Source organism: Geotrypetes seraphini, chromosome 5, assembly GCF_902459505.1.
Source record: "Geotrypetes seraphini chromosome 5, aGeoSer1.1, whole genome shotgun sequence".
In the NCBI taxonomy this organism is placed as follows: domain Eukaryota; kingdom Metazoa; phylum Chordata; class Amphibia; order Gymnophiona; family Dermophiidae; genus Geotrypetes; species Geotrypetes seraphini.
The window spans coordinates 203,046,602-203,058,869 of NC_047088.1; the positions used below are offsets into that span (position 1 = coordinate 203,046,602).

General features: G+C 42.2%; 1 protein-coding gene across 8 annotated transcripts in view; it reads right to left on the reverse strand.

The window, feature by feature from the left end:
* UBR3 (ubiquitin protein ligase E3 component n-recognin 3) overlaps positions 1-12,268 on the reverse strand; it is a 533,613-nt gene that overhangs the window by 156,005 nt on the left and 365,340 nt on the right. For all 8 annotated transcript variants that reach the window (XM_033944451.1, XM_033944455.1, XM_033944453.1 and 5 more), the window contains one exon: positions 3,170-3,303. In XM_033944451.1, the coding sequence (XP_033800342.1) occupies positions 3,170-3,303 (134 nt within the window). The remainder of the gene's footprint in view (positions 1-3,169; positions 3,304-12,268) is intronic.

Below are 12,268 nucleotides of genomic sequence, written 5' to 3' on the forward strand. Positions count from 1 at the left end.
GGCACTGATTAGGCCTTCTAGGATGCCAAGAACTTGAATGAACTTTTATCGAATAGGAGTTTGAGATGTTTGAGAACATTGGCTTCTAGGATGCTTTGGAGCCAGAGTTGTGGAAGACATTGGTGGCATAGTGTAAAACCATTTAAAAAGATGCAGTCGACTGTTTAGGATCATGCAACTTGGAGGCTGAGGGAGAGGTCATACAGTGTCCTTGACTGGAAATCTTTTGAATAGCTGGGGGGGGGGGGGAGAAGAGGTTTCCCCATTGTGATGAAAAGTTCATCTCCCATGCAAGGGGAATTCGCAAGGTGGTCCTGAAGAGCAAGTTCCAAGCCTGATTTGTTAAGCCACACTTGCCATTTCATTGCAATAGACAAGGCTGATGCTCTGGAAGTGACATCAAAAGCATCAAATATTGATCTTGATATTGTCACAAACCCGGCACCAGAGTTAGGTTTGTGCCAGGGAAGGGACAAAAACCCCTGACTGTTAGGAGAGCAGACCAGTACAGCAGCCCTCCTTCAAACAGTTCCCAGAGCTCTGTCATTGGCAAGGGCACCCTAGAACAAGAGGTCTGGGAGAAGGGGAAACCAGAGGAGAGCATAAGGTTTCTAAACCTAGAGCTGCTCCTGTTAAAACTTCCCATAGGAGACAAGCTCCTATCCAGCCCAGCCCCCATCTGCTTAGGCTAATAGAAAAACAGCAGAAAGTTCAGAACCAGGCTGCCCAACCCCCATACAGAGTAGGGCGTGGCTCTCTGAAGGCTGGACAAATAGAGCAGAGCAAGCTGAGTAAAGGCAGTCTGGATTCAGCTCTGGAAGGAGACTCATGGCCAGGTGCTTCCAGGTTCCAAACTGAGAATGAGATTGAAATGAGAGATCTGGATGAGCCCTCTCTACCAAGGTTACTGAATGGTGTGCAAGCCGAGGAGCCTATGGACATTCCCTGGGAGCCGGAGGAAACTGCTATGGATCAAAGCTAAGTTTCTCCTGGGTTTTTTCTTTTGGCACTGCATTTTGTTTGGGACTTGTGCTAACTGCTTGTGAGTGAGAAGCATTGTTAAAGGCTCCACTCCTGAAGAACTCTCTTCAATTAGGGAAGAACTGTGAACTGTGTTTTTGAATGTGGAGATTTTGTTTTTCCCTCATGTGAAAAGAAGATTTTGCTACTGATTGAGGTTAATGGGAGTTGAGGGGATTGAATCCACAAAAGAGCCTGGGTTGGGATTGTGGGGCCATTTTCTGGCAAGTTTTTTTGAAGTGGATTCAGCAACTCCCCACCCCCGCCAGCTTACCTGAACTAGCAGGGGAAAGCCTGTACAATTCCAGGCTATCTCAGTATACTGAAAGAAGTAAAGTGACTTACCTCTTCAATTATGATTTTCCTTGTCTGGGACTAAGAGCTAATTAAGACTAGCAGTGATATACCCTGAAGAAAAGGGCTGTTCAGACCTTGGCTGACTTATTAGCCATTTCCTTTGAGCTGTATTTTGGTTTTGTTTTGAACTTGCTATTCTTTGAATGTGGACTTTGAGGACAGTAGCTACAGTGTTGGTTTCCACGCTACTGTCAAATAAAGCACTTCTATTTTTCATTGAACACTCAGCTAACTGGTTTTCTTTATATATTAGCTGATATTGAACCACCAGCAGGGCTTTTCACCTGAGAAAGGCACGTTTGAATTTTGGAGTTTTGCGCACGTCCCGGTAGCCATTCTGACCAGCCTGTACCGGGTGTGCGACAATATGAATATCCTGGTCTTGAGGAGATAATGCGAAATTTGCTGAAAGTCAGGGTGCTGGTCTAAAGAAATGAAATGTTCAAAATGAAATAGGCATTGAACTAAGTGCTTAAAATAGAATGCCATATAGAAAGCACAGTTCAGAATGTGGCTAGTAAGCATCATATTTTGAAATAGCTTATGACCTAAATTATTCAAATATGACTTCCTGTACTTGGAGGTGCAGTGACATATGATCTGGAGCTGGACAACCTCTTTAAAACAGATTCAACCAAAAGTAATTGATTTGCAATTGTGGCCTATTAAAGCCAGAATATGACTGAACTCTGTAAAGGGAATCCAAATTGGATGAAGCCAGTGGTATATGCAGGGCAGTCTTCCAGTTTTTCAACATGAAGTTCCTTATAATGTCGTGGATTGAGAGTTTTAAACATTCCCTGGGAGCTGCTCAAAGGCAAGTGCGTGGCTCTTGTCTCTGGTTCAAATTCCATATGCACAAAAAGAGCTTGACCCATTTTCCTTATGAATATGGCAAAGGAAAGGCTCTCTGGTGGTTACCTAAGTCTAGGTGAAGGAGGAGATTTATCAGACAGAAGTCCATAGGCTTCCAGTTGCAGAATATTGTGGGTCAGAGAAATCCTGAAGAGATAAATTGAAGTCCATGTATTGTAAAACTGGAGATGTAAAAACATTTTCTCCAGAAGGAGGAACTGTACAGTGTGGTAACCACGGTACCTGTGGCCACGGTGCCGATGATAGCAATGGGATGGACTCCTTAGTCTCCTTCTGTGCTGGTCTGACATCGATGAGGAGGAAGTGCTCCAAGAAAAGAAAGAGATATCAAAGAAAAGAAAATTAATGAATAAAATAGATACTGGAAGACACAAAAAGGAAAAAAAAAAGTAACGCAATTGGAGAGACTCCAACGACACACGTCTTCTTAGCGCCATGGAAAACTAAGAACTGATGGTCTCACAAGCTGACATTGAGCGGGAAGGTACTCACGCATGCGCAATATGGGTAGTCTTCAAACTTATAAGAAGTTAGAGGACAGCATACTTTTGCTCTGTCCATACCGGGCTCTGTGGATGATGTTACCCATCTATGAGAATATGCTGCCTGCTTGTCCTGGGATAAATAAGGATAAGGTGTTCTCAGCATCACAGTTATATTATTAATGATACATGCACTATTAATATGGTACTATACATTGAGAGATTTCTGGATTATGATAAATCGCAATACAGACTGATGAAACTCCAACTGGCCATTTTCTAGAGGGTAGGCTTTTTTTGCCTTTTCTTATTTTTTCAAGGCTTATTGCTAAAATTAACATATATATTAAAATTATATTCCTAACCAGAATTTGTTAATGTAACAAATATAGTACTGAAAGACTGCATTATATGAATGATCAGTAAGCACTTACATCCTTAAAATAGCGCTGTAACATTGAGAGCCTCACATCATGTGCTGCTGCACATGTACCCTCTAGGTATATTTGCTCTTCTTCAGTAGTTGGAAGCTTTTTTGGTTCAGTGCTCTTTCGACGGTGACCCAAGACTACAGAGAGAAAATGTGTGAGAACAAAATGACAACATATCAAAAATTCATGCTGCATCCAAAAACTTACCACAGAAAAACAAATTTCTAGGCTTACTGATTCATTTCAAAAGCTCTCTTATGCTGGTATGAGATACTCACACTATGGTACTTAACCTTGCTGCTTTTGAGATTTGTTTTTATAGATTTTTTATTTATTTATTTTATAGTGTATAAACACAGTAGCCAGAACAAAAAGCCATGATTTGGAATACAACACCACACAATGGACAAGACTAAGCATCATATAAATAAACATGAACAAGAGAATGTCATCCCAGAAAGTTCTAAACAGAATGCAATCCTCTCCTGGTTGCCTCTTACCCAGAAGAGAGTTAGGCAATGCTATAAGCTCGCCATGCATATGAATTTTTGATCCCCTATATAACCCATATGCTCACTCACCAACAAATCATATATATGCAAACCCCTTCATCCTCTAAAGATCAATGCCCCCCTCCCCCCCACCAGATCTGAAATTTACCGATATGTTGGAGATATCCTTGTATATCTGTCAGAGGCCAAAATACCCCAAGAGAAGAGACCTCTCATTTTGCTGATCCCTATTAATTTCTAAGTCATATTTAACATATGCCTATGCCAGTGCAACACAGATGGACTCAATGTCCCCACCCAGTATTGGAAAATAACCTTCTTAGCCATAGCCATTTTCTATGGGAGTCTAGAAGCCCCTGATGTAAGAGGTCTTCATCTATACCCAATATAATATCATTTTATAGGACCAATGCAAGATTCACTACATTCTTTATAGCTGACAAAATTACAGCATGCACCTTACTATATTCCATGAATTGGTGTAAAGTTATGCTTTATAACCTAAAACACTTCTCACAGAACTCACTCTCCCAAATATGCACTTGCTTATCTCCAACTCTTACATAAGGCTTACATTGCTAAGGAGAGTATGACGTAGTTGTTAAGCGCTACAGCTTCAGCACCCTCATGTTGTGGGTTCAAACCCTGTGCTGCTCCCTGTGACCCTAGGCAAGTCACTTAATCCTCCACTGCCCCAGGAACATTAAATAGACTGAGTCCACCGGAACAGATAGAGAAAATGCTTGAAGTACCTGTATGTAAACTGCTTTGAGTGTGGTTGTAAAATTACAAAAAGGTAGTATACAAATCCCAATCCCTTAAAATGAGTATCTTGTAAGCTCACATTGGAAAGGTTATAAAACCCATTCTCAAAGCTCTGAGCAAGATTCTGCTAGGAAACTTCTTCCCCAATTGCTGGATCCAAAAACCTGCCAAGCCATTGAGATTAGCAAGAAGTTAGTTCCTGCCAATTTAGTACCAAATGGCTAACTAAATGTTCAGAAATAATTTGTCTAGTGGGGTCACAAGATGGGAGTGAAGACACATGGAGAAAGTTCTCCCGGCTGTTTGATTTATTAGCTTTAGCACCCCAAACTTTGTGTAGTTTTATCACTCTGCTTTATCACATGCTTCCAAAAACCTTGTAAACCTGCTGAATCCAGGACAAAGATGGCAAAGATCACAAAACAGCCCACTATGTTCCAGTGTCTGGCACAACAAGATGGCAGATCCTTGCTGAGGCAAGACTCCCCACTGGAAACCGCTACAAGTGTAGTCTCGAATGAACACAGGCCCAGATTCACTAAAAGGCACCGATTCAATTGCTGTTGTTCGATTACTGGCCGATTTTGAAACAGCGATTGATTCACTATCTTCTTATATAAAGCACTTCTGTATGCAGAAGTCTGTGGAACTTTGGTCTATGTGGATGACATCTTGATCAAGAGTCCTACTTTCCAAGAACACCTGACAGAAATAGAACATGTGTTCCAACAATTGAAGACTGCTAGAGCTAAATTAATCCTTGCAAAAAGTCAATGGTGCAGGAAATCTCTAAACTACTTAGGGTTTAAAATATCTACTGAGGATTTTGTGACCACAGAAGAAGAAAGTGCAGGTCTTACAACAACTGAAGAGACCTTCCAACCTGACTGAACTCCATGCATTTTTGGGATATCCAAATATGCTTGTCAGTTCATAGATCAGTATGTGGAGATTACCAGACTCTTGGTCACACTATTTAAGGAAGATGTACCTTGGACATGGGGTTCTGAACAGAAATTGCTATGCATAAGAACATAAGAGTTGCCGCTGCTGGATTAGACCAGTGGTCCATTATGCCCAGCAGTCCGCTCACGCGACGGCCCTTTTGCTCAAAGACCACCACCCTAACTGAGACTAGCCCTACCAGTGTATGTCCTTGTTCAGTAGGAACTTGTCTAACTTAGTCTTGAATCCCTGGAGGGTGTTTTCCCCTATGACAGACTCCGGGAAAGCGTTCCAGTTTTCCACCACTCTCTGGGTGAAGAACTTCCTTACGTTTGTATGGAATCTATCCCCTTTCAAAATTTAAAGAGTGCCTTCTCGTTCTCCCTACCTTGGAAAGGGTGAACAACCTGTCCTTATCTATTAAGTCTATTCCCTTCAGTACCTTGAATGTTTTGATCAATGTCCCCTCTCAGTCTCCTCTGTTCGAGGGAGAAGAGGCCCAGTTTCTTTAATCTTTCGCTGCACGGCAGCTCCTCCAAGCCCTTAACCATCTTAGTCACTCTTCTCTGAACCCTCTTGAGTAGTACCGTGTCTTTCTTCATGTACGGCGACCAGTGCTTTACGCAGGTGAGGACGCACCATGGCCCGGTACAGCGGCATGATAACCTTATCCGATCTGTTCATGATCCCCTTCTTTATCATTACTAGCATTCTGTTCGCCCTTTTCACCACCGCAGCACATTGTGTAGATGGCTTCATTGACTTGTCTATCAGAACTCCCAAGTCCCTTTCATGGGAGGTCTCTCCAAGTATCGCCCCTGGACATCCTGTACTTGTGCTTGAGATTTTTGATACCGACATGCATCACTTTAGAGTGACCAGATTAAGACCGGTTAAGTCTCTAACAGCCAGATGATCTCCTGGACATTGGCTCTCCAAGGATGGTTTTTAGAGGTAAAGTATGCTCAGAAACATCGCAATACTGTAGCCCAAGGTATGGCAGATTTGCACAAGTATGCAGGTAAGCTCAGAACCTGAATATCCACCTGTGGAGGTAAAACCTCATTCATCACCATTTATAAGATAAGATCTGTGCCAATATTCCCAAAGTCTAAGTGGATGAATGCGTCTTCCATTAAGCATCAGACCATGATTTGGTTGCAGGAGTATGTGTGGTTTGGAATCCGACTATGCTTACAGAGACCTTGAAGTATTGAATAGGTTCCAAGACCAAACAATAGGCTGAGATTGTTACAGCTTAGGTTGCTGTTCAGTCAGCAGTGCATCCTATGGCTTTTCACCAATAGTGGCTTCCTTACATGATTTACTGCAGGCCATACACATAATAATAATTTTGAAATTGTTGAATAGTCAACATTTCCCTCAGCTAGAGACCTCTGTATTTTTCTTAAAATTAATCTTAGGACTCCCACTGACCTTCCCTCAAGAATTCTTTAACCTACAGCATCTAAACTGGAAGATGGCCTAATTGATGTAGTGTCTTGGTAGTATTAAACTATTCCCATCTTACAGCAATAAAGGATATTTAAACCAGGAACACGCTGAGCAGGGGAGGATGTGAATTCCTCGGACTCCTGATTCTCCTGACTAATCTTCCTTCACCCCCTAGGAATTAGCGTTTTTATCAAGACTCTTTGTGCCATGATGTTGGATGACTAAGGTAGATGGACAGATATCTTAAAAAAAACCTGTGAGATCCTAAAAAATACAAAAAAAGAACCATGAAAACAGAAAGCTTTCTGAGGGTAAGATGGTAGACTCCTCCCCAGCTATGGTAGAATTTGCCTTAAGCACATTGAACAGTTGGTTAATGAATACATAACCTAAACGACAGAGGTGGAACACCAAGTTTCCAAAGCAGTGGATGGCCTTGATTCTGTGTGCCAGCAACTACAGGCACTTCAGAACATGGTGAGCCAATATGAGATCAAATTAAATGACCTGGAGAACGGAGGGTGGGGGGGAAGGGGGTTCTGAGGGTGAAAATTGTAAGGTTGTTGTGCCTTTTCTGCTGTAATTGCTGTTTTTTTCTGCATTTGCTGTGTCTGTTGATTGTTGCATTATGTGTATTGTTTCTTATACAAAATCTTTAATAAAAATTGAAATATATAAAAAAAAACCAAAAAACAATGACCTGGAGAACAGATCACGTGGAAGTAATATTTAGCTTACCAGGCTGCCTGAGCCTATTTTGGAGCCTGAACTGGTGAGGGATTTTTTTTTTTTTTTAAGTAGAGTAGTTAACCAACTTCCTTGCTGGTGGGACAGCAATGGGGAAAAGTGCAGGTTGAGCAAGCACATCACCTAAGATGGAGGAGCAGCAACGACCCTATATTGTTACTGCATTTCATCCATAAAATTGTACTGAATTTCATCCATAAAATTGTGCAACTGCGGGCTTATCTGCAAAAGGAAGACCTACATTTCCAACAAAAGAAGATCTACTTGTCACAAGATCATTCCTTTACAGTGGTAGCTCTATGCAAGAACTATATGCCTTGGGTTGCTCAGATTTAGTTGCTTAAAAACTGCAGTTTGCAGCGCTATATTTACCCACTTTCATTTGTGGTATAATGCCATGATGCATACCTTTGAGACTCCAGTCATAACAGCAGCATGGTCGCAGTGCATCTTTCCATCAGAAACTCCTAGATTGGAAGAGGAATCTCCTGGGAACTGAACAGTGCCAGTTTCCCTTTCCTGAATAGAAAGTATTGGCCTTTTCTGGCTACTGTCTTCATTTACAATAGAATTATTTTTGTTGCAGAAAATATTTTGCCTTTGTTATATTTGGCAGCAGATGCAACTGTTTGACAACTTTTAGCAGACTGGACTGTGTCTGTCATTCTGTGTACTTTGGTCACCTTGCACACTGGTTCCTAAACTGACACCCCCCCCCCCCACATGCTTCTTTTATACATATAGTTCTATTGGTAGAGGTTTGTATTAAGAAACTGTGATCACATGCTGCAACTATCTTAGGACCAGATTCTCAAAATTCACCGGCAAAATCCAGCAGGTCAATGTGGCCATAGTGGGAGCGATTTTTCTTTTACTGGCAATTCTCAGCATAATAGCATGCAAGTTAAATGCACACTATTTGTGCAGAGAAATCGCCAGTAAAGGAGGGTAGAAACTGCCTGGCATTTGCTCAGAAGAGTAATTATTAGGTACAGCTCCTCCCCTCCTTTCAAGGCTGCTCTCCCTGCCCCAATCAACTGAGCTGCAGGTTTAATATTTTCATTAACAATCTGGAACAGAGCACAGTGAGTGAACTGATCAAACTTTTGAAACCCTTTTCATTGTAAACTGCTTTGGTTTAACAATCTCTTGTTAATAAATTGCAGTACATCAAATAAAGTAACTAACTGCAGGACACAAAAATATATACACTGTATAGTAGGTAAAACATAAGACTGAGAACTTGATTTTCTTGTCTGTACTCTTCTCCTCTACAGCCAACTCCCGACTGTCCTTTCTGCCTTGCTGTGCTGTATACAAAAATAAAACAAAAATATAAATAGTCTTTCTCATAAATTAAATTGTATTCAAAATATGTAACTCATTACAACTTATTGTTATTACTCATTCTTCACATATGTTCAGAGACATGGAGCTCTATGGAGACAAGCTCCATCACGGAGCTCACTCTCCAATCACTGCATATGACTAATATGTTGAATATTTTTCTATATTTGTGCAAAGTATTTACTTCTTGAAAAAGCAAACAAACTCAGGAAATGTAAACAATCACTTATCTCAAATGATAGATACGGGGGAGGGGGGTCCAGAAATGGCCCCATTTCGATTTGTTCCTCAGAGGACCCGAAATAAAAGTGAGTTCTGTCGCTTAAGAAAAAATTGGCAGTAAGTCAAACTCTCAAAGTGTCTCCATCTCTAGTGAGTTTTATCTGACATATAAACTTGAAATTTCAAAGGTTGAGAGATTTAACGTCGTTCTTCAGCGAATCCTGCTTTGAATACAATTTAATTTATGAGAAAGACTATTGATATTTTTGTCTTGAGCACTTGTCTTTCCCTATTTTTTAAATATTATACCCTGGTTAATTATTTATTGCTGTGCTGTATACATGGAACAACCTGCCTGACTCAGTGCTTCAGGCTCCATCTCTGGCTGTATTCAAGTTCAGGCTGAAGGCCCACTTTTTTGAAACTGCATTTAAGTCTTAACCCTACCAATTTGTAAATCATTACATTTGTTTGTCATTCCCCCTGAAGCCCCCTACCCTCTCTACTTCTTCTCCCTTTGTATTTCCCTACATGAGCAGCATATATTGATTCACCATTTTTTGTCCAGTGTGCCTTTCATAATTAAATTGCAAGCTCTTTCATAGAAACAGAAACATGATGAAGATAAAGGCCAATGGCCCGACCAGTCTGCCCATCCGCAGTAACCATTATCTCTTCCTCTTTCTAAAAGATCCCATGTGCCTAGCCCAGGCTTTCTTGAATTCAGACACAGTCTCTGTCTCTACCACCTCTTCCAGGAGACTGTTCCATGCATCTACCACCCCTTCTGTAAAAAAGTATTTCCTTAGATTACTCCTGAGCTTGTCACCTCTTAATTTTGTCCTATGCCCTCTCATTCCAGAGCTTCCTTTCAAATGAAAGAGACTCGACTCATTCGTAATCACATCACGTAGTATTAAACGTCTCTATCATATCTCCCCCTCTCCTGCCTTTACTCCAAAGATCTTTAAGTCTTTCCCCATACGCCTTAAGATGAAGACTATGTATCATTTTAGTAGCCTTCTTCTGGACCGACTACATCCTTTTTTTAAATATGTTTTTGAAGGTGTGGCCTCCAGAATTCTACATAATATTTTAAATGAGGGGATCAATACCTCTTTTTCCTACTGGCCATACACAGCATTCTAGCTTTCGCCATCACCTTTTCAACATGTTTGACCACCTTAAGATCATCACGTACAATCACACCCAAGTCCAGCTCTTCTGTCGTGCACATAAGTTCTTCAATCCCTGAACTGTACCATTCCCTAAGGTTTTGCAGCCCAAATGCATGACCTTGCAATTTCTTAGCATTAAATTTTAGCTGCCAAATTTCAGACCATTCTTCAAGCTTTGCCAGGTTTTTCTTCATATTATTCACCCATTGAGCAGGGACCACCTCTTGCATATTTAATGTAAAGCGCTGCATGCATCTAGTAACACTATAAAAATGCTAGATAGTAATAGTAGTAGTAGTCCCCAAGTCCTACTAGCTCAGATGATTCACTAGCAGGGACAGCAGCAGAAGGAAAAGTCCCCCTTCCGCGACAACCCCCCCCCCCTGTATATCCATTCCCTCCTGCCTCAATTGCTGCCCAGACATACACACACACCCGTGCCTTCGCAGGAAGGATGCCCACTCTCTCCTGACTTGGTCACTGCTGCCTAGACCACCTCACACACACCTGTGCCTTGACAAGAGAAATGCCCATTCCCTCCTGCCACTGGGGTCCTCCAACCTTTCAACAAACCCCTGCCCTTTGGTACCTTTAAGTTGAAGGACGGCTTGAGAGACACCCACTCCCTCCTGTCGGCAGTCTCACCTCTTCAAAATGGCGGGCCTGGCCCTTCCCAGTGCATCCTTGGCTGCACTAAGAAGGTTCTAAGGCGCCGATTAGCTCAGGCTCTTTAGGCCACTCCCTATCCCAGGATGCACCGGGCAGGTGTCTAAGGCTTTGACTGGCTCAGGTTGTAAGGCTGCTCCCAGGGGCATCCCTCCTGCCATCCTCCAGCTTAAAGTTAAAGGGGGCAGAGGCTTGGGGGGGGGGGCAGATGACCCTGGCAGCAGGGAGTGGGCATCCCTCTTGCCAATTCTATTTTTTTTTTAAGTACTGGGGACGGGGTGCATCAAATAGCCCGGGGAGGCGGATTGGTGGGAGGGAGGGAAGAAGTGAGGGTCTCTTTTTTAAATTTGTGAGCAGGAGGGGATTTTTTGTGGTGGGGTCTGAGCTGTCAGGCCTTACTTTCTGGTCAGTGCCTGAGCCAATTTGTGCCTAAGCATTGACGAGAGAGTAAGGCTGCAACTGCTCAGACCCTGCCGGAAAATTTTGCCCATAAAAAATGGGCAAAACTTTTAGAGAATTTTTAGCAATGCTCATTTTAATATTAATGGCCTCGTTGTATTGCCATTTTAATTTTAATGACTTCGTTGTACTACATTTGCATAGTACAAACTGAGGCTGCTGGGAAGCATGGAAAAGACCACGGTGAGCCATTCTAAAAATTAGGTGGTAAAATACTTGGACTAGTTTTGAGAATCTGGCTATTAGAGTTTGCTAAATAGTGGGTATGGGGGTTAGGGGGGGGAGAAGCTGGGAAGCATATTCACATTTGTTGTTGGGTGGGTAAGGGCGTGGACCATCTAATCTCATTATCACAGGTGTTTACACTTTCTCATTTTCCAGTGGACTTGAGAAGAGGCCTTGATGATCAGCAGTGATCTTGAAAAGTCCTTTGATTTTGTATCGTGGCCTTTTCTGTCTCACTCCATATTTTGGATTTGAGGGTTACTTTTCAACATCTTTGTATAGAAATCCTCAGCCTGCAGTCATGGTGAATGGGACAGCATTTTCTTATTTTCAATACAGAGAGGAACCTACAAACATAAGAATTGCCGCTGCTGGGTCAGACCAGTGGTCCATCGTGGCCAGCAGTCCGCTCACGCGGCGGCCCCTAGTCAAAGACCAGTGCCCTGAGATCAGCCCTACCTGCGTACATTCTGGTTCAGCAGGAACTTGTCTAATTTTGTCTTGAATCCCTGGAGGGTGTTTTCCCCTATAACAGCCTCCGGAAGAGCGTTCCAATTTTCCACCACTCTCTGGGTGAAGAA